At 38.8% G+C, this 24,833-nt stretch overlaps 2 protein-coding genes across 2 annotated transcripts in view; one reads left to right on the top strand and one right to left on the bottom strand.

The window, feature by feature from the left end:
* Positions 1-13,233, top strand: part of FAAH2 (fatty acid amide hydrolase 2) — a 178,502-nt gene extending 165,269 nt beyond the window's left edge. The window contains exons 9-10 of the mRNA XM_063432421.1: positions 9,589-9,783; positions 12,819-13,233. Of these exons, the coding sequence (XP_063288491.1) occupies positions 9,589-9,783; positions 12,819-12,991 (368 nt within the window). The 3' untranslated portion in view covers positions 12,992-13,233. The remainder of the gene's footprint in view (positions 1-9,588; positions 9,784-12,818) is intronic.
* Positions 13,234-18,242: 5,009 nt separating this feature from the next.
* On the bottom strand, positions 18,243-22,507 carry ANAPC13 (anaphase promoting complex subunit 13). The gene is made up of 3 exons (XM_063431281.1): positions 22,405-22,507; positions 20,057-20,163; positions 18,243-18,433 (listed from the first exon to the last, which is right to left on the bottom strand). The coding sequence occupies exons 2-3, from the start codon at positions 20,153-20,155 to the stop codon at positions 18,308-18,310; spliced, it is 225 nt and encodes a 74-aa protein (XP_063287351.1). The 5' UTR covers positions 20,156-20,163; positions 22,405-22,507; the 3' UTR covers positions 18,243-18,307.
* Positions 22,508-24,833: the final 2,326 nt, after the last annotated feature.

The following is a 24,833-nucleotide window of genomic DNA, read 5'->3' as shown; positions in this document are numbered from 1 at the left end:
TATTCTAATACCCAACAATCATACTCTCGAATAGATGTATTTCTAATCAGAAATCACTTTTAGCCACTGGTAAGAAATCATTAGGACTGGCCCAATAATGTTGTCTGACCACGCACCTTTAATTATGGAAATAAAAAATAATATTAAAAGATTAGATTCAGTTGGAAGTTAAATACAATGTAATAAAGTCTGAAAATAATTTGAATGTATTATTCAGTGAGGCACAGAGAGCCATATATATGAGATATTACGCTGTGGGCAACATTTAACTGTATAATGAGAGATCTATATATTAAAGAGCGCTCATTCATTAAAGGAACAAAAGGTAAAAATTTACAATAATTATATATAAACTTGTCAAATATAGAAAAAGTACATTAAAAACAACTTGGATGATAATTTCATTTTAGAATTGAATCAATTAAGACAGCATTTAAACAGAAAATTATTAGTTATAAACAAAAAAAAGTAAAATGTTTTCTCTCTAAAAGAAAACTTCCAAAAATAAGGAAGGAATTAGAAGAGCTATCTATAATATTAATAGTACCTGGGGCAAAGCATTTTCTTGGGCACCTTGGACCCTGCCTCCTCCACCTGCCCCCACTCCCTGGCATGTAATCACACATTTAACCCTAACCCAGTGGGGGAACCAAGGTAGAGAGGTGCAAGACATACTTACACAAACCTATAAACTGACAGACATACTGATACATAGACTCACATACAAACATAATGACACACATATTCACTGACCGATATATTGACATACACAGACATACTGACAGACATAAGGACACACGCACACACACAGACACATACCTTGACAGACATACTGACACACACTGACAGACATGCTGACACTAACATACATACTGACACATACACTCACACTGACAGACATACTGACACACAGACATACTGACACACAATGATGGACAGACATACTCACACACACTGACAGACATCCTGACACACACACACACACACACACACACAGAGACATTCACACATATACACAATTTACACTTTTAAACCTACCTCCCGTTTCCAACCTTGAAGGGTGCCTTCCCTGGTCATGATTCCCTTTTATTCCAGAGGTTTGGTCCTTAAGGGGTTAAAGGGCCCCAGTGCACGACCGGGCTCCTGCATCGGCCACCCTGTGGGCCTTCTTAGTGTGCGGGCCCCTGGCTGCACCTGGACCCATGGGGGGAAAACATTAATAGTTGAGGGCAGCAGGGCCCAAGGTCTTGAACCTTGTCCATAGAGTTAGCAAAAAGAATATCATAGTAGCATTTTTGGCACTTGATGCCATAAAGACCTTTGATATAATGTACAGGAGGATTATGAACATGGTTTTAAAGCACATTGGCCTGGTGGGGAATATTGGCCACAACATAAGAATTCTATATTCATATTCTTTTGCGTGGATAAATGATTGGGACTGATGTCTGATTAGTTTTGTATTAAAAATGGAATCCACCAAGGCTGCCCCTTGGTAGCACTGCTATATATATATTGTCATTGGAGCCTTTGGCTGCTCTAATTAGATAATCAATGGAGGTACAGGGGTTTAAAGCAAACTCAACTGAGCATAAAATCACCTTTTTTTGCAAATGATGCCCTCTTGACCCTGGTGAATCCACTTGAGTCAATTTCTTTATAATTTATTATTCTAAGTGACACTACAGGCACCCAGACCACTTCAGCTCATTGAAGTGGTCTGGTTGCAGTGTCCTGGGCCCCTTAACCCTGCAGTGGTAATTATTGTAGTTTTTAATAAACTGCAATAATTACCTGCCAGGGTTAACTCCACCTGGCAGACAGCCACTAGAGGGACTTCCGTGCCGTAGGACGATTTTTGGTCGCCTGACGCTTGATGTCCTCACACTATGCATGAGGACATCGAGAGTCACCCGAAATCCCATAGGAAAGCATTGAATAACGTCTGTGGTGGAGGAGCGGAGGCAGAGCCTAAACCAGGGGTTTTTAATTCCATCTGCACAACGGTGGGAGGGGGCACTATGGCACTATTGGGAGCTATAGTGCCAGGAAAACAACTTTGTTTCCCTGGCACTATAGTTTCCCTCTAGTATGGTTGACGCAAATAATGACAAATGGGTAACAACCTTGTGAAATTATTTATCTTAGATTTTCATATAATTTTAAACAGGACCATTCAGCAATAGATTATTTGGATGTGAAGATCACTCATTTTAATGATATGAATGTAATTATATGCAACTTCTGGCGGTCTTCAAAATATTTTTTTTTTTATTTCGATAAAAATTTTAGAAACATTGCGGCAGTTTAAAAAATCTGTCTTCTCTGTTGTTTTGAAGCCTTTACCAAAAAAGCATCCCAGATTAAATGGGAATCCAACATAAAAAACAACCTTTGAAATCCAGGAATGGAGAAGTAGTATAAAATTAGTTAAACAAAGTATCCACTGGATAATTCCATATGGTTCTGTCTAAATAAAATGAACAAAAACTATTCCGACCAATGCTGGAGATGCAATAATGCTAATGCTAAGTACCATGATCACATATGGTGGGAATGTAGCTAATTAGATTACCTCTAATTTAAACTGAATGCACTTTATAAAATAATATTTGGACTTGATCTCAACTTGACCACCAAGCTCCTCCTCTTTTATATCAGTTTGCCTATATGGGAAAAATTATTACTACATCTACTGTTACATATTCTGCTTGCATTTAAAATCAGTTTACCTAGAAATTGGAAACATCAAGGACAAGGGCAACAATAATGGGCAAAAAATTTAAATCAAATTAACTATTAATTTCATTAATTAAAAAAAATAACTATTAATTTCAAATGAAGAAAGGATTTTATGTAACGACTAACCAGTTAGAATTATATCTGAAGATTTGGGCACCTTGGGAGTCTTCCCTTGTTTTAAGGAAAATGAGTAGAATTCCTTTCAGGACCATGGACATATGAAAATGTCGTTGCGTTGGGTAATCATTCTTAGAATGATTACTGTAATGTGTAATGATTGCTTAAGAAAAAATATCCAATTGTGTAATGTAATAATATGATGAGCTTGTTGTATTATTTGAAAAACTTTGATAAAGAAGAAAAATATATATTTTTTACACAATCCCATAAACCACTTAAATAATATATGAGAAATGGATTGAATATAATCCTGTAATTGCCGAAATCCAAACGTTGTTTGTGTAATAAATAACCAAATACACATACTGTATTACTATGGAGAAAATCCCCTGTACCTCTAGTACTGTGTAATCAGAATGTACTGTCCATACAGAATTAACATGCTGTATTATTATTTTACCACTAGATGCTGCTAGTTGGTTAACCATTGCTTGAATACCCTGTTGAAACCCCACATTTGAAAGTGAAAGTGATACAAGTAATACTATGATTTGCAACAGGGTTGATGTTCCAGGAGGGATAAGCCAAATGGCAAATTATTTAGGTAAACTAGAAAAATGGTCAGAACTGTGGCAACTGACATTTAATGTGAATAAGTGCTAGATAATGCATCTTGGGCGTAAAAATCAAAAGGCCTTGTATAGAATATTTGATACAGATGGCACCAGGCGTTTCATCAATTTAATTAATCATCTTAAATCGCACACCTTCTTTGCTCCTCTCTTTGAATGTGGAGAAGGCGATCGATAGGATCCATTGGGATTACATGAGGGAAGTTCTGTCACACTTTAACATCCCAGACCCCTTCACCAGGGCTGTGTTTGCACTATACTGTCACCCAACTGCCAGAGTACCTGCGACTGGTTTTGTTTCTGAAAAATTTTCATTGTCCAATGGCACCAGACAGGGGTGCCCATTGTCTCCACTCCTATACGTGCTGGCAATGGAGCCCCTGGCTGAGATGATATGCTGCAGTGCAGATGTTGGAGGTATTGCAGTAGGGGGTTAAGAAACATAAAATTAGCAATTTTTCAGAAATCATGTTAGCGCTTAAAAACCCAATGACTTCCCCAACTCGGTTGATGTCGATTCTGCAGGAATTCTGCTCTATAAATTGAATACAGCCAAAACTCAAGCTCTCTTTCTACATACCCTGGTTTGATTTAGAAACTTTGAAAGGTCGGTTGGACTTCGATAGGAGGGACTCTTATATCTCTTATCTGGGCATTAACCTATGCAAGAACTTGTCCAAGATGCATTCTTATAACCTGGGTAAGCTCTGGTCCGACTTTAGGAACGATCTTGAGAGATTGTGTAGTCTGGAAATTTCATGGTTAGGTAGGGTTAATTCGGTGAAAATTACTCTCCTTCCTAAAATGTTATGTTTTCTTAGAGCCATCCCCCTTTCGATACCTTTACCTTTTTTTCGAAAGGTACATTCTGCTCTCTTGAAACTTATCTGGACTAAAACACCATCTAGGATTACATTATCCATACTTTAAAAGCTCAGGGTTGGCGGGGGTGTGGGTTTGCCGGATTTTATTCATTATGATTACACAACTAATGCAGCGATGGCGCTGAAATTCAATCAAGAGCATGACCATCCCCTTTGGCTTGAGATGGAGGCTGGCAAACTCTCTCCGCATTCAATTAAAGATATTTTATAAGAAAAAGGAATAGGCGCTCACTATAGTAATAAACTTGGGATGATGTTGGGCAGCAGTAACCAATACAAGGATTCCCGACCTTGTGAGAAAGTATAGAGAAAAGGGAGGATACCGCGCCCCAAACAGTATAATTAAAAATCGTATAGGTACACAAGTCTTTAGTGGTGTTATATATACAATTGATCTAAAAAACAAAAGGACACAAAGAAATAATAGTGCAATATGCTATATTCAGTGAGTGAGTGTTTAAGTACTCTTATATGGTATCACTCACATTTGCCAGAGCTAATTTAGAGCTCAGCTGTTAGTAAGCATAGACGGAACAATCCCCGTCTAAGGATATATGCAGAAATTGGCGTCTTGGTAGTCTCAGGCAAAGTGCAGTATGCAGGTCATATATAAAAAGACATGGAAAAATAATCCAATAGTGAAGTAAGTACTTATAGATATTAAAAAGAAAATAAAGTAATGTACTCACATTTACTAGAGCAGAACTTGCGCTAGTGTATACAGCATGGGTGGTATAATCCCCACCTGGGAATATGATGGTAACCAGCAAATAAAAAATCGAAGGTATAGAGTAAATTTTAAAAAATTAAAAATGTACCATTAATTAACAAAAATAATACAAATCTGTGTAGAGTATCTTTAACCCCTTAAGGAGTGAGCCAAATGTACACGTTGTGAACAAAAGAAAACGTAAACAAAACCTGGCATTTGCGCTATATGTCTGTCCAACCATAATTCACCTCTTTCATATTAAATGCACCCCCCTTATTATATATCATTGTATTCAGGGGAAACATGGCTTTCATTTAATATCAAATATTTAGCTATGAAACATAATTTAATATGAAATAAATGGGAGAAAATAAGAAATCTTGTTATTTTTTTAGTTCTACATGACATTTTAACTGTCAATGTCATAATACTGCTTGCTTTTACTGCAATCAAATACACATATTTGTTTTCAGCAAAGTCTCACGTGTAAAACAGTACCCCCTATGTACAGGTTTTATGGTGTTTTGGGAAGTTACACACGTTACAATTGAAATTGAAATTCGCCAGATTGGTTACATTGCCTTTGGGACTGTATAGTAGCCCAGGAATAAAATTTACACCCATAATGGCATACCATTTGCAATAGTAGCAACCCAAGGTATTGCAAATGGGGTATGTCCAGTCTTTTTTAGTAGCCATTTGGTCACAAACACTGGCCAAAGTTAGCGTTCGTATTTGTTTGTGTGTGACTAAGTGGCTACTAAAAAAGACTGGACATACCCCGTTTGCAATACCTTGGGTTGTCTACTATTGCAAATGGTATGCCATCATAGGGGGTAATTTTCATTCTTGGGCTACCATAGGGTCTCAAAGGCAACATAACCAATCTGGCGAATTTTAATGTGGAAAAAATGAAACACAAGGCTTATATTTGACGCTGTAACTTTTGAAAACACCATAAAACCTGTACATGAGGGGTACTGTTGTACTCGGGAGACTTCGCTGAACACAAATATCTGTGTTTCAAAACAGTAAAAAGTATCGCAGCAATAATATCGTCCGCGTAAGTGTTGTTTGTGCGTGAAAAATGCAAAAAACGTCACTTTTACTGGCGATATCATCGTTGTAATACATTTTACTGTTTTGAAACACTAATATTTGTGTTCAGGGAAGTCTCCCGAGTAGAACAGTACCCCCCATGTACAGGTTTTATGGTGTCTTGAAAAGTTATAGGGTTAAATATAGTGCTAGCAAATTAAATTCCCTTTACTTTCGGCATGGGTTGTCAGGCAGGTCCCGCTAATTGTAATTAATTAAGATACCTAATTATGTAAAAATATTACATAAATATATGTGTAGAAGTAATATATGTATATAAATAAGTATGTGTGTGTGTGTGTATATATATATATATATATATATATATATATATATATATATATATAAAAAAAATTAAATATTTTATTTATATATAGGTATATATATAGTGATATATACGTATATATTTATGTATATAGATATATATATATTATTTCGTTCTATGTGTATTTTGATATAAATATATATATATATATTAATATCACAATACAGTTAGAACGAAGTAACACACATCTATATATTTAATTATTTATTTTTAATTATTTTTTTAATTTTATTTTTTAACGTATTTACATATTTTTTTAATATTATATATAAATATATATAACAATAATTATATATATATATTTAATCAGTATCAGTCTACATGTAATTTGATATTAATAAATATATATATATAATTATATATATATTAATAGTAAAATACACCTAGACAGTGTATGTGTGTGTATATATATATATATATATATATATATATTTTATATATATATATATATATATATATATATATATGATCTAAGTATATTATTTTTTTTTTCTACACTGATTAACTTTCATTTTATTTGATTTCCAGCCAGCAGGGAGACTAACTGTCATTACAGTTAGTCCCCCTGCTGGCAATGCCTCAGCCAGCTAACCCAGCCATGTGATTGTGAGGTCCTCGCAAGGACCTCACTCTCACATGGCCAGGGGGCCCCCAGGAGGAGTCCCCCCAACCACGATCACCGGCGACCGGGTAAGTTTAAAAAAAAAAAAAAAAAAAAAGGAGGGCGAACTATTATACCCGGCGGCGTTTAGAGCCGCTTAAAATAGGGCGTAATAGTACGCCCTCCGGTCTTAAGGGGCTAAAAGAGTCCCACTTTACGCGTTTCACCTGTGGAGGCTTCTTCAGAAGTGTGGGTTAAGTCCTGGTTACATTAGTTTATATAGGCAGTCTATTAGTAGTAATTATCTCCTGGTGTACTACAGATATAATTTCCTGTTTCCTGTAACCACTATTGGAACGCACGCGTCACACCGGAATTGACGCAGCGTTTAATAGAGTGGTGATCTATGCGTTCCATTGTGGAACGCAAACGAAGCCAAAATGGCGTCACTGCATTCCTATCGGTAAATGCCGATATCAGGTAGTGGAGAGAATTTAAATCCACTGATCGTGCGTTCTTTAAGTGTGTATAGAGCCCACCTTGTTACAATCTGTTCAGATCAGTCCGAACAGTTCTTACTTGCAATTTTTTTTCAACAGGCCTACTACTCTCACGCTCTTTTAATAATGATTTAAGTAATTATGACCTCAGACCCGTTAAAAGTTTTATGATTTTGGTTGTTTATTTTTTATTTGATATCTTGAATTCTAGTCATGTTAATAAAAGTTACACTTATTACAAGCCTATATTTTCTATTTGGAGCCATAAAAACCCTTTTGTTTAAACTTCTTTTGAACATATAAAAGAGGGGTATTTACTGGCTCATATGAGTTTTCATATGTGCTCATTCTATTCTATACTAAACCAAGTTGGGTGAAACATAGATTGTGACTGATGTGACAAAATAATCAAGCCCAATGTAAAATGGATAGTAATATCATATCCCAATCCCTGGAACACATAAATGAAAGGCTTAGCGGTTTTGCCCAAACAATCCAAGGGTTGCACGTTAAGCAATTAGACTTCCAAGCCCAACTAAAATCCTCTACATGCTATGCAGTGTATGTCAGTTATGTCAGTATATGTCAGTTACTCTTCTCTCGTACTTTGTGGAGTTACTTATCTTTCTAACTCCACAAAGGCTCACACCACAATCAAGTTGCTCCATGGTGATCCTTACAAATGGGCTAACAATTTGTTGTTTACTAAAGATCCCTTAACAGAGAACCTATATATGTTTATTGAAGCCTGCAACCATAGTGATACAACTACCACAGCCGAAACTGCCCTAACCCAACTTGTACAAGGCAAACAGTAGGTGAAGGATTATATAGCTTCCTTCAGGAGATGGTCTGGAGAAACCCTCTGAAATGAGCGCACCCAATGTCAGCAATAACTTATAGGGACACTATATGCACCAAGACCACTTCAGCTCAACAAAGTAGTCTGGGTGCACTGTCCCTATTGCACTTAGTCCTGAGAAACTGCAATGTTCACATTGCAACACTAAGTCTGGCTCCAATGGCTGTCTACCAGTCAGCCACTGGAGGCGCTTCCTGGATCCTAACAGACTTTTTGTCAGGTAACTGACACTCGATGTTTTTGCGCTCTACATGAGGACATCCAGTTTCAGCTATTTCCCCATAGGAAAGCATTGATTTAGTGTTTTCTTATGGGGAGGCCTAGTGCGTGCAGGGCACTCTCCACGCATGTGCATTAGCGCTTGCTTGTCGAGGGTCATCAGAGGAGGTGCAACCCAGCGCCGTGGGACATCAGCACTGGGATGAGGGTTTTTAACCCTTTATTAACTGCTGGAAGGGAGGGGGAGAAGGAGGAAGCTATAGTGCCAGGAATATAGCTCTTACTATAGTAAGACCCATGCTTATTCCTTGGTTTGACCAGAAGGTATTGACATCGGCTTCAGCCCCACGTACACACTACTTTTTTCGGACAACCCGTTCAGACTAAGCATTCTATTCAATGAATTTGGCTTTCTCAAACGCTCTTAAATATTGATTTCAGGAATAACGACCTTGGATCTAGTAAAGACTCTATGATATATCTTAAATCGATACCTTGTATTCTAATCATATTAATAACGTATCACAAACCTTTATTTTCTACATGGCTCTGTGTATCCTTTGTTTTAACTTGTTTTGAATATGTGAGTGACTTTTATGGGCTCATCCTTTTTCATAGGTGCTCATTTTATTTTATACTAAATCATATTGGATGAAACTTGGATTGTGATGACAATTACTAACATTGGATTGTTCCCTTAAATACAATGGACTGAGCAATATCGTTACCATACACTCCAATGCCATGTGATTTTGACATTTTGTTTGATACACTTGTTGGTACAGTTGATGCCAACTTTCTCTAAGAAGAAAGTTGATCTCACTATGTGTGGGAATGGTATTACCATATTTGATAGCATAGTAGTTACTACTATCTTTCTTTTCATCGTACAGGTCTTTGCCTTACTGAAAAGTTGGCCACGGTGAATACTGGTGCAAATGAGAGGATGGCACAGAAGGCAAAACAACTAAAAGAAGAAATTGGTTCCTTATTGGGAGATGATGGAATACTGATTTATCCTTCACATCCAAAAATTGCACCTCGACACCATGAACCAATCGCTATGCCTTTCAACTTTGCATATACAGGTAAGTTTAGTAGTGCCTTGTAAGTCAAAAAAAGGAACATCTCAAACACATTATTACATCATCCATTATTTGGCACCATTATTAAGCACGTTTTATTAATTTGGCATATAATTGCATCTTTTTTATACAATATGAAAAAACATAAAAACTGCACCTAGCTTTAGTTATAGAATTGCTTTATGTTTATAAACATTCTCCAACTCGGCTATAATCACACCTTGGATATTTTAGCCTCAGTTTTGCAATTATGATGGAATTTGCTCAAATGTAGTGTTTAGTAAATAACCCAATGATAAAAATCAGATGTGTGGCTAGAATGATTGCAGCTCTATACTTGCAGGCTACAATAACAAGGGTAGACAAACTGCTACTCTAGAATAGGGATCTTAAACTCTGATCTCCCAGATGTTGAAGGCCTACTACTCCTTGAATTCTTTGAGTGCAATAGATGTCCAGAGAATCATGGGAGTTGTAATTCAGCAATGTGTGGCAGCCAGAGCCTGAAATGCCTGCTCTAGACATATAACGTTTATCACTGCTCTCATATTCAGCAGCCTTTCCATATTTAAACAATAAACTGCACCCCTAAGTAGGATACTTCTGGGTGATTTAGAGAATGGATCTTAAAAGTTGAAAAGGAATATCAGAGGGTAAATGCTAAATAGAGATGAGATAAGGAACTAATTATGCACCCCAGTATTGCTATGTGCTGAATGGAGAGGCATTGCAACATTTGTAAAAGCCATTAGTACCCTAATACTCCAAAAGCAAAAACACTTAAAGGAACACTATAGTCACCTAAATTACTTTAGCTAAATAAAGCAGTTTTAGTGTATAGATCATTCCCCTGCAATTTCACTGCTCAATTCACTGTCATTTAGGAGTTAAATCACTTTATTTCTGTTGATGCAGCCCTAGCCACACCTCCCCTGGCAATGATTGACAGAGCTTGCATGAAAAAAAAAACTGGTTTCACTTTCAAACAGATGTAATTTACCTTAAATAATTGTATCTCAATCTCTAAATTGAACTTTAATCACATACAGGAGGCTCTTGCAGGGTCTTGCAAGCTATTAACATAGCAGAGGATAAGAAAATCTTAATTAAACAGAACTTGCAATAAAGAAAGCCTAAATAGGGCTCTCTTTACAGGAAGTGTTTATGGAAGGCTGTGCAAGTCACATGCAGGGAGGTGTGACTAGGGTTCATAAACAAAAGGATTGAACTTCTAAATGGCAGATGATTGAGCAGTGAGGCTGCAAGGGCATGTTCTATAGACCAAAACTGCTTCATTAAGCTAAAGTTGTTCAGGTGACTATAGTGTCCCTTTAAGGCACCCTTCAGCTCTTTGTGTCATTCAGGGCAGTGTCCCTTTTGCACCTATTGCTGCAACGTTAAAGATTGCAGTTCCAGAGAAACCACAATGTTTACATTGCAGCACTAAGCTGGGATCAGGTAAGTAAATAAAGGAATTTCAACCCTTTATTTACTGCAGAGGGCGGGGCATGAGGGAGAGGGGAGGCAAACTGAGCTATAGTGCCAGGCATACAGCTTTGTATTCTTGTCACTTTAGTATCCCTTTAAACCCATTGGGGAAATAGTTTTTAGTTTCCACCTCCTCTCTTGCCATGACAGCTTCTTATCCTAATCCTTCCCCTCCAATTCCTATTCACTTTTTCAATCCAAAAGTTAATTGATATTGATCTCCATTGTGTTGCTTTAAAAAAAAAAATGAGCGGATAATGGATATTCCTTAAAATTTCTCCTAATGTTCTTAATATGTTGCTCAAAATGGATGTGTACCTGTGTTTAGGTTTTACCTACATATTGGAACTTATAACATTATTTATGTTAAAATATGTTAGTAGTATGACACATTAATAGCTGCTTATTTGTGTATATTTTACCGGTAGATGCCCCCTCAAAATTCTAAATGGTTATCTAATGGGATGCTGTCCCTCTATGTAAAAAAAGAAAAAAAAAACTCAAACTGTCCTCATTTAAAAAAACTATTTTTGGTTTTCCCATTATTTGTAGAGGTAAATATATTTTCTATAAATTAGTATTGTGTGTGGATATATCACCATTGGGTCCTGGTGTCTATCTCCCCCAGTAAAAGATCCTAAAGCCAAAACACTATACTGGAGCTGTGTGCAAGGTGTGGGATATACCCCTCTCAAGTGAAGCCATAAAATCACAGAGCCAGGGTAAAATAGGCTCTGGTAAATGTGAGTGGCAACCCCATATAAATAAATATTTTCTTAACTACATTATTATTATTATTTATAATTGGATGGTCTGCAGTATTATATTTTTATATTATTTACAGATTTGATTTTGAGGAGAAGTTTTTATTAAGGGGACACTGTAGTCACCAAAACAGTGTTAGCTTAATGAAGCAGTTTTAGTGCATAGATCATGTCTCTGAAGTTTCACTGCTCGATTCTCTGCCATTTAGGAGTTAAATCACAGTTGTTTCTCTTTATGCAGCCCTAGCCACACCTAGCCTGGCTGTGACTGACACAGCCTGCATGAAAACAAAATGGTTTCATTTTTAATCAGTTGTAACTTACTTTATAAGTTTGTATCTCCTGCTCTGTAAATTGAACTTTAATTACATACATGAAGCTCCTACATGGTCTATCAAGCTATTAACCGAGCAGGAGAATAGGAACTCTCAATTCAACAGAACATGCAATAAAGGAAGTGTAAACATAAGATGACTATTTACAGAAAGTGTTTAGGAAGGCTATGTAAGTCACATGCAGGAAGGTGTCGTTAGGGCTGCATAAACAAAGTGATTTAACTCCTAAATTGCAGATAAATGAGCCTTGAGACTGCAGGAACATGATCTTTACACCAAAACTGCTTCATTAAGCTAAAGGTGTGTTGGTGACTATAGTGTCCCTTTAAACATGATTTCTAGTGCACCACTGTTTATTTTTGTTTTTCTTGTCTTATTTATGTGGCTAATTAGAATAGTTTAAAAAAAGAAAAATAATGTTGTTAAATATTTATTTATGCTTTTCCTCCAGGGATATTCAATATTTTGGGATTTCCTGTCACTCAGTGCCCTTTGGGGCTTAGTGAGACTGGACTGCCTTTAGGAATACAACTTATTGCCTCTCACTACAATGATCACTTAACATTGGCTCTTGCAAAGCATCTAGAAATTGGTCTGGGGGGCTGGAAACCACCAAAGGCTTAAAAATAAAAAATAACTTGGTCCATGAAGCCCTGATCTCGTACAATAATTCTGAAGAGCTTTAAAAAACAAAACTACATTCCAGTATGTGAAGATCTGTATCAACTAGAAACAACGTTTTCTTGAAGTATCATTGGCTAATTTTGTTTGGTAAAATGTACACTCTTTAATGCTGACCCCATTTTATTATGCATTATTTAGTTAATTCATAAAATGTGCAAATTACATTAAAATAAAAAACAAAAAACGTTTTAACGGCTCTGTGTTTGTTCCAAGCATTTGCATATCCCTCTATTGAGCTCAGCCTACATAACAATGGCGCTAACGCTAATCAGCCAATCCTCTCCATTTCATTATGTGTAATTGGAGTGCTGAACTTCACCCCGAAACTCCTACTCGGCTAGTATTTGTCGTATATTTAGTCAAGCACATGACAGCATTCCTTTTTTTTTTTTCAAATGTAAGCATAGATGTGCATGTCTCTACCCAGTGGGCAAATGCCTTGCCTAGCAGTGGGAAGCATAAGTTAATCACGTGATGAAAATGAAGAAATTTAGCAAATCATTGTGGATAAATGTAACTGGAAAGGGGGTAGCTCCATTATCTATGAACAAAGTATGATTTCATTATTACAATAACGATTCTTATTACTGTACAATTGTAACCTGGAGATTGCATGCAGGTTTAATATTTTACAAGAGGCATCGTAATTGTAAACTTTATTGTAAGGAAAATAAGCTGCAGCAAATAATTTATTCACTCATGTATAATGTAATGTTACCATCTTTTGTTTAACATCAAAGTTTGCCATAAGCAACCTCAAAAGTTGAAAAAAGTTTGAAAACAGGATCTGCTGCTGAAGCCACCAGGCCGACAGTTTGAACGTCTTAAGAGTTTGAAGTGGAAGCAGGTTATATTCCATTATGTCCTCTTGTATTCTCTTTGAAAGGGTATTCAGTGTGGACAAACTAACTTCTGCAAGGCCAAAGTGGGACAATAGCAATGGCTCCATCTGGTCATAAGATGGCAGTGTCAGGATTACTGTTGATCCAGTACACAGAATAGTATCACACCTAGGACTAAGGATAACATTTAACCGGACCTTAGACGTACCTGAGGATAGTCAAAATACTTGCCGAGGTCAGGGACACAGGAAGAGACACAATGATGGAGAAAGCCAAAAGTCAAGGATACCAGAAATCAGGGAAGTCAAATACTAGAATAAAAACGACCAGGAACACACTCTTGGATAACTAGGTAGTGGAAACCACGACAGGGCACAGATAAAAAGGTAATTTGGGTGTAAATAACCCTCCTTAGGCTGTAAATTAGCTGTCTCTGACTGGAAAACGTGAATGTGCGTCTATGATGTGACGTCACATGCACGTTGGCGCCATCTTTGATGTGGGCGAAGGTAAGTTTCTTATAAAAGCACGAACCATATCAGCCGGCGTTCCTAAAAATGTCGCGCCGGCTGTGGACCAGAACGGAGGGAGACCGGGCAGCTGCCCGCCAGGACCAAGGTAAGTCTGAAACATCTCTGTCGGCATGGCTGTTTAGTTTTTGTGCAGCCACACTGGCAGAGGGACCGGGAGCCGTGACAGGCAGCTGCTGACTGATGAGCATCTGCATGTGGAGAACTCGCCTAGTAATGTAGAGGACATGGATGGAGGATGACAGGAGGCTTATAATCCTGGCCAACTTTGGAGGGGAACCACATTCTGATGCATGTCTCCTTTATCGCTTGAATTGTGAGAGCTGGAAGACAGAGGGTAGCTGTCTGGGACTTTACGTCGAAGTATAGGAATTGGACTGAGTGGGATGGTTCCAAGACTGATGGTACAGAGGCTGACTTTTTCTTGAGGACAAAACTCAGATTTTGTAGTATTTGAACCAGATAGGTTGTTTACTGTCGAAGAGAGCCCAGATGCTGAACCAACAGAAGAATTACATCCAGATATATAATGGAGTAAATCACAACGTCACACAAAGGCTTAATTTTGGGTTTTGGAAAACCCAACGAGACAGAGCTTGAAAAGGTGAATGCCCTATATCTTGATGTAGTGCAAGGTCACAAACACAACATCTCCCATCTTCTTGCACAGCAGAAATATATTGCTGATAAACCACAGAAGGAACATGCACTGGCTAGTTAGCTTTTTCCAAGAGCTTTTGAAGTTCTGCGTGTTTAAGATGCGCATCGGTGCAAGAGGCCTGAACAAGAGGAAACAGTTGGAATCTGTAACATAGCCAGTCACAGTCTGGGGGACTGAACGATTCCAAATGAGGGAGCACCACTGAGGTAAAAATTTTGTCTGCCAATGAAAAAAGTATAAAGTCAAAGAGTGTTTACCTGTGGTGAGCTTGAGACAGATTCCCGGGGATACCACAACAAGGAGCTATATGGTTACAATAGGTGTTGAGAGGTAGACAGCACAGAGAATAAGGGTATATTGCCTTGGAAGGTGGAACTGGTGGAATCTCGACTGCTGTCCAGCCTTAGGGTAAAAACAGGCTTTTGCAAAGACATTCTTGAACAATGACTGAACTTTGTTACCAACAAACAACTCTCGCACAAAATGGGAGTATTACAACATCAGCAGCTGGAAGGGTAGAGCCCTCATCTGTGTACCCAGCGTATACATCTAGCAACACATAATCAGCTCGGTCTCCTCTCCTCAGAGTCATCATGAGACCGTGGTGTAGAAGTGGTCAGGTCTTTGCTCTTGCTGGTGTAGGCACTCTATCCTTTTCAGTATCTATTGCAGCAGGGTCTGAGCCGCCAGAGCCATCAGAGTCAGTGACCTGTGCTGTCTAGAGGGGCATCTAGCAGAAGGGGTGAGACGAGGAAGGGCAGTCAAAGCCTTAGGTAGGGACACAAGCTGCCATTATCCAGGAATTAAAGGGATAATATAGGTACCAAAACAAATTTAGCTTACTGAATCAGTTTTAGTGTATAGATCATGCCCGTGCGTATTGGTTCCACTGGGGCTCTGCTCATTGGTTCCGCTCGTGAAAGGAAAGGACGTATCGGGAGAGCATTCCTGACACGTCACTTCCGTTTATCTCCGATCGGTACCATTTTCAGTGGTCTGTCTTTATACGAACAATGAGGGGTAAGTAGTTAGCTTTGTATAAACCTGCTATAGAGGGGGTAAAGTAGACTCCCAGATATGTACTTGTGGAGAGCCACCGAAAACCATATGAACTAACTATCTGTGTCCTATGCTCTTTTGGGATGTACAGGCCCAATATTTCACATTTGTGTACATTAATCTTGAAGTTAGTCAGGGAACTAAACATCTCTAACTCCTTGAGCACATGAGGGAGAGTGTGTACCGGGTCCATCAGCAAAAATAAAATATCGTCTGTGGACGTCGACACCTTCATCTCCCCCCACAGGAAATCTAAAGCCTTTAATCTGTTGATTACTACCAATGGCTTGAAGAAGTGGTTCCATCACTAGAAACAAATAACATGTGTATCTAAAAGGACACCCCTGTCTCGTTCCATTCCTTATAATGAAAGAAGGGGAAAGATGACCATTATACTGTATAGTAGCTGTAGGCTATATAAAAATGAGTCCAATGTCTAGATCTCACCACCGTGCCTCTAAAATTGTAGATTTTCGCGAGTAACTCCTTGTAACTGTAATGTTATTTCTACTGTCCAAGTAAGACTGCCTATCCTAGTATTTTGTAATAGATGGAAACAGGGTTGCCATGAGAAATTTTGGGGCCCCTGACACAACTCAAGGTCTGGGCCCTCGGAGACCACCACTGAGTCTACCCACAGGGCTGCCCCCGAGTCCGCCCAAAGGGATGCATTGTGTGCTGAATGTAGAATGTGTGTAGTGGATGCAGAGTGCGTGTGTAAAGTGAGTGCCCTGAATGTGCAATGGATGTAGTGTGTATAGCGGATGCAGATTGTATTTTTGTGTAATGTATGTAGTGTATATTCGATGCAGAGTGTGTGTTTGTGTAGACATGTAGTATGTATAGTGATTGCAGAGTGTGGTGTCTTTGTAGGGATGTAGTTTATGTATAGTTAATGTAGTGTGTTTGTGTAGGCATGTAGTGTGTATATAATAAATGCAGAGTGTGTGTTTGTGTAGTGGATGTAGTGTGTGTATAGTGAATGCAGAGTGTGATGTTTGTGTAGGGATGTAGTTTGTGTATAGTGAATGCAGTGTGTGTTTGTGTGGGGATGTAGTGTGTAAATAATGGATGCAGAATATGTGGATGCAGATGTAGTGGGTGTCGTTGATTGGCTAGAGAGGTCGCCTGATGCTCTAAGCAAGGCTTCTCCAAACTCTGGCCTTCCATATGTTGCTGAACTACAACTCCCATGATTCTCAGCCTGTTTCATTCATAGAATCATGTTGAAGATCAGCAACATCTGGAGGGCCGGAGTTTGGGGAAGCCTGCTCTAAGCCAACCAGTAACTCTTTGCCATACCCAACCTGCGGCGCCATTACGCAGCGGCACTCTGACCTTTCTGATACCCAGTTTCAGAAGCTGGATCCTGATGGTGGACCTAAAGATCTAGGGTAGTTTTTTTTTTATTTGTTTTTTCACAAAATAAACATACATAGTTATCTTTTTTTGCAGTGAAGGGGTTAAACGAACTGTCCCCACAAAAAGTTAACCTGGTCATTAAGGAGACACCACAGGGAAATATAAAGAGGATAGGTTTGCTAGCGGGGTGAATCTTCTCCAGCATCATGGAGCCATCCATGAGAAGTTAGCACCCTAATAAGACAAAGATTACACTTTTTCAAGGTCCACAAGGACAATGACAACCTTCTCACGTCTTTCTTAATCTCCTGGGACCAGAGAGATACATTTCACTGTGGGAATAATTTGTCCCTAATTTGGGGGATCCTGAATCAACCCTGGAATTCTGCAAACAGAAGACCTTCACTCTTGAAGAAAATAGCAAAATCTTCAGGGTTTTAAAGTCAAGCCATCCTGTGAAAAAGGCTAAACTACAAAAGAGGACAGTGAATGAGAAAAGGACTGGAAAACAAAATGCATTCTGTCCTTAAGTCAGGAGAAACTAACCCCATATGTCAGAATTGTGGACTGAACATGTTGGGAAGGTCATAGCAAGTACAAATGCATTTTCACTTATTTTAATGCTTGAAAAAAATGGCCTTGTCCTAGTTATGAATCTTTTAAAAAAGAAAAAAAACAAAACTGTAATGCTTGAAAAGAGTACACTTTATTCTTAATAAGTAAATGTACACACATTTATAATTGCAAACTCCAATTAAGAAAGAACCAATTAGCCAGGCAGTTTTGTTGCTTAACTACAATATCAACTCCCTGATGATGGAATGTTTTCATGTAGATATTGCAGTGCCAAATCTGCCCACTTCATTTCCTGCTCTTTTACAGACTCTGTTGCACCACCATTATCTTGTTCAGGTTCAGGGAGCTCGTTCTAAAAAGAAAAAGAAAAAAAGGCGAAGTGTATTTATTTACATTTTACAACATGTTATTACTTTATATAAATAATACAAGAATAAGTAAGTGTAACCAATAGTTACCAGAACAGCACAACAGCAATGTACCGGAAAAGTTTTAGGCAGATGTTAAAATAAAATGAAAAAATGCTGTAAATCAATAATGCATTTAAAAATAAACTTGTAAATAGTTTATTAAAGGGACACTATAGTCACCAGTGCAACTACATGTATTCCTGACCATCTAGCCCCCCCCCCCCCCCCCCCCCCCCTGGGCCCCTCATGCCTCCATAAATATAGTACAAATCTTACTGTATTCAAGCCAGAAGCTGTAAATCTGTCTGCATGCAGTGGGAGGAGATACTGAATCACAGGATGCCTGTGCACAGCAGATCTGAGTGGATGGAGGCATAGAGAAACTGCTATGTTTATATTAGGGTTAAGCCAGCCTCTAGTGGCTGTCTCATTGACAGCCGCTAGAGGCGCTTGCGTGCTTCTCACTGTGAAAATCACAGTGAGAAGACGCCAGCGTCCATAAGAAAGCATTGTAAATGCTTTCCTATGAGACCGGCTGAATACACGCGCGGCTCCTGCCGCGCATGCACATTCAGCCGATGAGGCGGAGAGGAGGATGAGGAGAGCTCCCCGCCCAGCGCTGGAAAAAGAGGTAAGTTTAACCTCTTCCACTCCATCCAGCCCAGCGGGAGGGGGACCCTGAGGGAGGGGGCACCCTCAGGGCACTATAGTGACAGGAAAACGAGTGTTTTCCTGGCACTATAGTGGTCCTTTAACAGCATCAGTTCTATTAAAATGAATGTCTGCAGGCAACAATTGGCATAGTTTCCTTGCATGCTTTGGGCTGCATTTCTGCAAATAAAAATATTCGGTCAGAAATAAATGGTCTCCTCAATGCTGAGAAGTACAGACCCATCCACTAGCCACTAGCACCAGAAAGGCATTTGATTGGCCCCAAATTTATTCTGCAGAATGGCAAAGACCCTAAAAAAATACAGCCAAAGTCATTACTACAGATCTTCAGCATAAAGAACAAAAGGTTCCTGGAAGTGACTGTATGCCCCCAGGTATGATCCTTTTAACCCTGCAATGTAGTTTTAGAAAATGCAATAATGTTTACATTACAGGATTAATGCCACCTGTATGGGTATCATACAGACAGGTACTAGAGGCGCTCAAGGCCCCATTAAATATGTATTACATACCCTCTCCACCCACTATCTGCTTTTAGAATGTATTTTTATGTTTTCAGTTAGCATTTATATTTTATTTAGTGGGTGACTCTAGTGGCATTCTTATCTTGTTAAATAACGTAATTTTGTGCAGCTTACTACTACTCAAACGGTCAGTCAGTATAGCTTGATTGACAGTCTTGTCCTTGCTACCTACTGACTTACCTCTATTGCTAGCATGTTGGTATCAATCAAAACTGTGCAGTCTCTCTGAATGCCATATTATGGTTTCATATGGTCTGTTTTTGAAGTGTTTGTTATTGTGGCATAACAAGCTTACTTATTATCATTAGCACTACAAAAATAAATATAAGATTTAAAAAAAAAAAAGTACTAGATGTGGATTTCTCTCACCAGGGGAACAGTTACATCTTCATACGGCAGTCTATCCTCTCTCCAGGCATCATCAATCAGATCCAAAATGCGTCCGTCTCTCTGGACCTCACTGTCCATGGATAAACCTGGAAAGAAAGAAAAAAACAAAGAAAACATATGCTATTATTTACAGTGCATATATCCAAAGTTACCTTAGCGCTAAAGATACCATCTCAGTAATTTAAACTTTTTTTTTTTTTTACCTTGTTGAGACACCAGAACTCCTTGGTTTTACCTCTTCTGAAAGTTAAAGGTTTACAAAATTCTCTTCATATCTAGACAGTCTTGGCAAGTCATTTGGCATAGAGGGTTTAATGATTCATGGGCTAAAACAAATAATATACCAGTATAATTTGTTTTACTGCCCTGGGCAAATGCCTTATTCCACTACATTTAGTGCCAGCCTGGTCAGTATCCCACATTTTCAAAAAAAAATGTTTTCCTACTTAGAATCACACCCAGATTTCAGCTGAAGCAAACACCCAACGAGCATACCCCGCTTAGGAGCTTCCAGTGGGCCCCAGGTAAGAGGGTAAACCATTCTAAAAATTGTATAGCTACTTACAATAGAGAAAGAGGGTGTGCCACAGTACTACATGCTGCAGTGCTTAGAGTATCACTTTACATAATTCTAGGTATCTTAATTATTCCATTAAGGTACGTCAACTAGACAAGAATAGATGATTAAGTATTGTATAACTGCAGTACTTAAAAGGACAGTTTAAACTTCAAGACAAAATTTGGTTTAATGAAGTGGTTTTGGTGTATAGATCAGGCAACTGCACTCATTATATAATTTTCTGCAATTCAGGAGCCATAGTCACATCTTGCCTGACTAAGACTCGCACAGCCTCCCTACACAATTTCTTCCCTTATTGCATAGTGTTTAATTACACATTTCTTATCTCCTGCACTGTTAATAACACACACACACACTTCCAGACACACACACACACAGACAAACACACATAATCTCACACTCCCAGAGAAAGATACATACACTCACAGACAGACACATACACACACTTCCAGACACTCACAGACAAACACACACACACATACACTCCCAGACTCACACTCACAAACATACATTTTTACAAAATGCTTAACAAATGTCCACCCAGCCTCCCTACCTGGAGAGCTGCCGTGGACTTGTCCCTGGGGTCCAGTGGGGCTAAAGCCCGGCGGGCGGTTGTGGTACCGGATACGCGCGGCGAGGGAGCTGCTGGTCTGTCTCCTCTGCTCCCTCGCGGGTTGTCTATTAATGCCGGGAGCCGGAATATGACTTCATATTCTGGCTTCCGTAGACAGCGCGCGAGGAAGCAGAGGAGACAGACCAGCAGCTCCCTCGCCGCGTGCATCAGACACCACAGCCGCCCGCCGGGCTTCAGCCCCACTGGACCCCATAACAGGGGGAACACGGGGGTTCCTGCAGGAGCAACGGGAACGGCATTCCCGCTGTAAAAAAAGGGCAGGAACACCGTTCCCAAGCGTTCCTGCAGGACTCGAGCCCTGCGCTCGACTATATCACATGGGTACGACTGACACAGACCTCTGTTGGAAACAGTGTGGACAGAGGGGAACATACATACACCAATGGTGGCAATGCCCCAAACTAGCACCGTTATGGGCAGCGGTTGATCTGATTATAATCACTAGCTCTTATAAGAGCCGTTCCTGCTACGCTCTTTGGACTAGGAGAGGTTTACCCACTGGAAGCTAGATCCTGGTCTTGGGTCCAGGGTGGGTGGAGGACGGCGAGACCCCAACCAAGCTGCGGCAGTTTGTGGGGTCTACGGTGGTTATGGTGCTTGCAAGTAAAAGGAAGCAGTGATTTGACAGAGGTACCTGGTCAGGTTGCCAGGTGGTCCGTCAGAGTGTTCCTTTAATCCAATAAAGAAAAGGAGTGGGTAAAATGTTTTGTAATTTGCAACAGAAGATAAGTGGATATCTTTGGCATGAATTGATAAAGTAATGTAAATGGCTTACAAAAACAAAAAGATAGAAGTACCATAAAGCATGAGCTCTGAAGACAAACACTGAATTAAGATACGAATACGTTACTGTATCTGCTTTATAAAACAATGATTACTACTAGTGCAATATGTGCTAGCGATGCCATCTTTCAGAAGCACTAGATTGGAACTATGCACAGAGCTTTGGGATTTGTAATCCCCCCACTGCCTATACCCATGAGCAGTCATTTGACGCCTAGCCAACTGAGAGGTAAAACACATGCAAGCAAGTAGTCCTCTTATCAGAGCCTAACATTTCACGCACGGAATCGCTAGTCACACACAAAATGAATTCGTAAACACAAAACTCACTCTCAGTCCACCACCGCTTCCGGGTTTCGGGACCACAGCGACGTCACTTCCTCCCTCCTTCTTTGACCTGGCTGGGTCACTTCCGACGTCGCCTGAATTGTTTCCTGTTTCTCCAGTCTTGGTCACGCCTCTCTGACCGCGCTGTCCGCAGACAACGCTACGGGAGGCTGTCATTCTCCTGGGAGTTGGGGGCAGGGGATGGCTGGCTGAAGAGAGATGACCAATATTTTTTTTTTTTATGCATGTTCACAGCATAGTGTTTGTATATATGTGGAGGGGATGTGTACTAGTGGTAACATTAGGTGTAAGGAATTATTGGGTTAAAAACCCAATATTAAAGAAGCTATAAGTTACAGACATTTAGGAGGGATACACACCATTCATAGGAGAGCAATAATCACATACAGAGAGCTAATGGGCTAACATGGTGAGGTTGAAGTGTATTTAGTGTCCATCTACTACTGCACCATACAGCTCAGTCAGTTAAAATCACTAGAAAAATGTAACCTTCATTAAATGGGTATCTAATGGGAAAAAATATGTAGGACCACTGCACAAAAACAGATGCTTTTTGCTTTTTTTTTTTTTTTCTCTATTAACCCCTTAAGGACCAAACTTCTGGAATAAAAGGGAATCATTACATGTCACACATGTCATGTGTCTTAAGGACTGAGCAAAGTGAGCAAAACAAAATGTAAACAAACCACAGAGTTTGACTATATGTCTGTTCAACAATAATTTACCTTTGTCATACCAAGTGCACCCACACTTATTATATATCATTTTGTTCAGGGGAAACAGAGCTTTCGATTCATATCAAACATTCATATATGGAACTCCATTTTATATAAATAAAATCTAAAAAGATTAAGACATTTTGTAATTTTTCAATTTCTGCATGGCAATTTAACTGTTAATGTCAGAAACAGGAGAGAAAATCTGTCCCAATAATAAATTAAAATCGAAGAAATACTTTATTGGTAACAAAAACTAAACAAACATATATAAATATAGATACTACAATTACCACATTGAAAGAATATAATGTGGCAAAATGCTCAAATATACTGAATGGACATGGGTAAGGGTAATTTGCAGTAGGATGTGAAAACACAGACAAATAAAATACTGGGTGAAAAGAAAAAACTCTGGGATGTAGAAGTACGCCCCAGTAGAGTAGCTGGAAAATAACTAGATATACTGACACAGGAGATACACACTAGCAGAATGAATGCCACAATGATACAATTTGAGTCTCCTAATATGTATCAATTGGATGCATCCATAATGTATCAGGCTAAGGTGCCAGGATGGCAATGTGTAATGTCTTACACAGTAAGGCGTATGTGATCCAGGAGCTAGCCTGTGTGGAAGGTTCAGATGGATATATTTAGTAAAAACCAAAGAAAAAAGTTACCTGTGCTCTTTCCACATCCCTATGGTATTTTTAAACAAATGGAGGTTTTTAGTTACCTCCAATGGCCATTAATGGGTAAGCCCACCTGCCACATCAAGGCAGACCTCTTAGGTGGGTCCTAACGCTAACCATTCGCCTTGCTTCCTTGAGCTTCTGGCAAAAAATATCTTTAATGAGACAGGGGTATTTTTTATATACATCCCTACATGCTTATTAACCCTTAATAGGGAACACATGGCAGCAGCAATGCAACCTAGCTGTGTGATACAAAAGTGAATACAAATACAAAGAAAGATGGATATATTAAAATATACTTGAAAATGCTTTGCAGTGTGTATGAATGTGGAAAGTTACAACTCTAGGATAAAATAGATAGAATAAGGAATATAAATGGAGGATATATGAAATATGACAGATGGTTACTGTGTGTTTAATGTGTACAAATATGCTGGGTGAAATAGATAAAATAAGGAATATAAATGGAGAATATATGGAATATAACAGAAGGTTACTGTGTCTTTAAATGTTTCTATAAACTTAAAAGGAGCCTTAAAAATGTGTACAAATATGCTGGGTAGAATATAAAATGCAACAGTTATATGTGGTGTAGGTATCCTGATCTCTGTAATAATACAGGATTGTTGATACAGTCACCAAATAATATACTTTTGTGATAAAGATGTGAGGAAAAATAGTAGATAGTAGTAAAACAGTATACGGAACTGTCTACTGCAATGCAGTACAAATACCGCTTAAAATCTCTTAAAACCTCTTGAACAAAATAGATGGTATAACTGGATGAATAAAAGCCAGTTTATTGAACATAAAAATCAAAAATAATAAAAAAAAAAACTATCTGAGACAGTTCACAAGAATGAGGTCAGCAAAGTGGAGATAAAAAGTAACAGTAAACCTGCGAATCCGGCTAAGATGGATTTGGATTATGTTGTAGATGTAAGCCCTCTGGGAACTGGCTGCCTGTGAGAATGGCTTGCGTCTCAGTGTGTTCCAG

The sequence above is a fragment of the Pelobates fuscus genome, chromosome 9 (genome assembly GCF_036172605.1).
Source record: "Pelobates fuscus isolate aPelFus1 chromosome 9, aPelFus1.pri, whole genome shotgun sequence".
Classification (NCBI taxonomy): domain Eukaryota; kingdom Metazoa; phylum Chordata; class Amphibia; order Anura; family Pelobatidae; genus Pelobates; species Pelobates fuscus.
The sequence above is the reverse complement of the archived record's forward strand: the minus strand, read 5'-3'. Positions and strand labels throughout refer to the sequence as shown.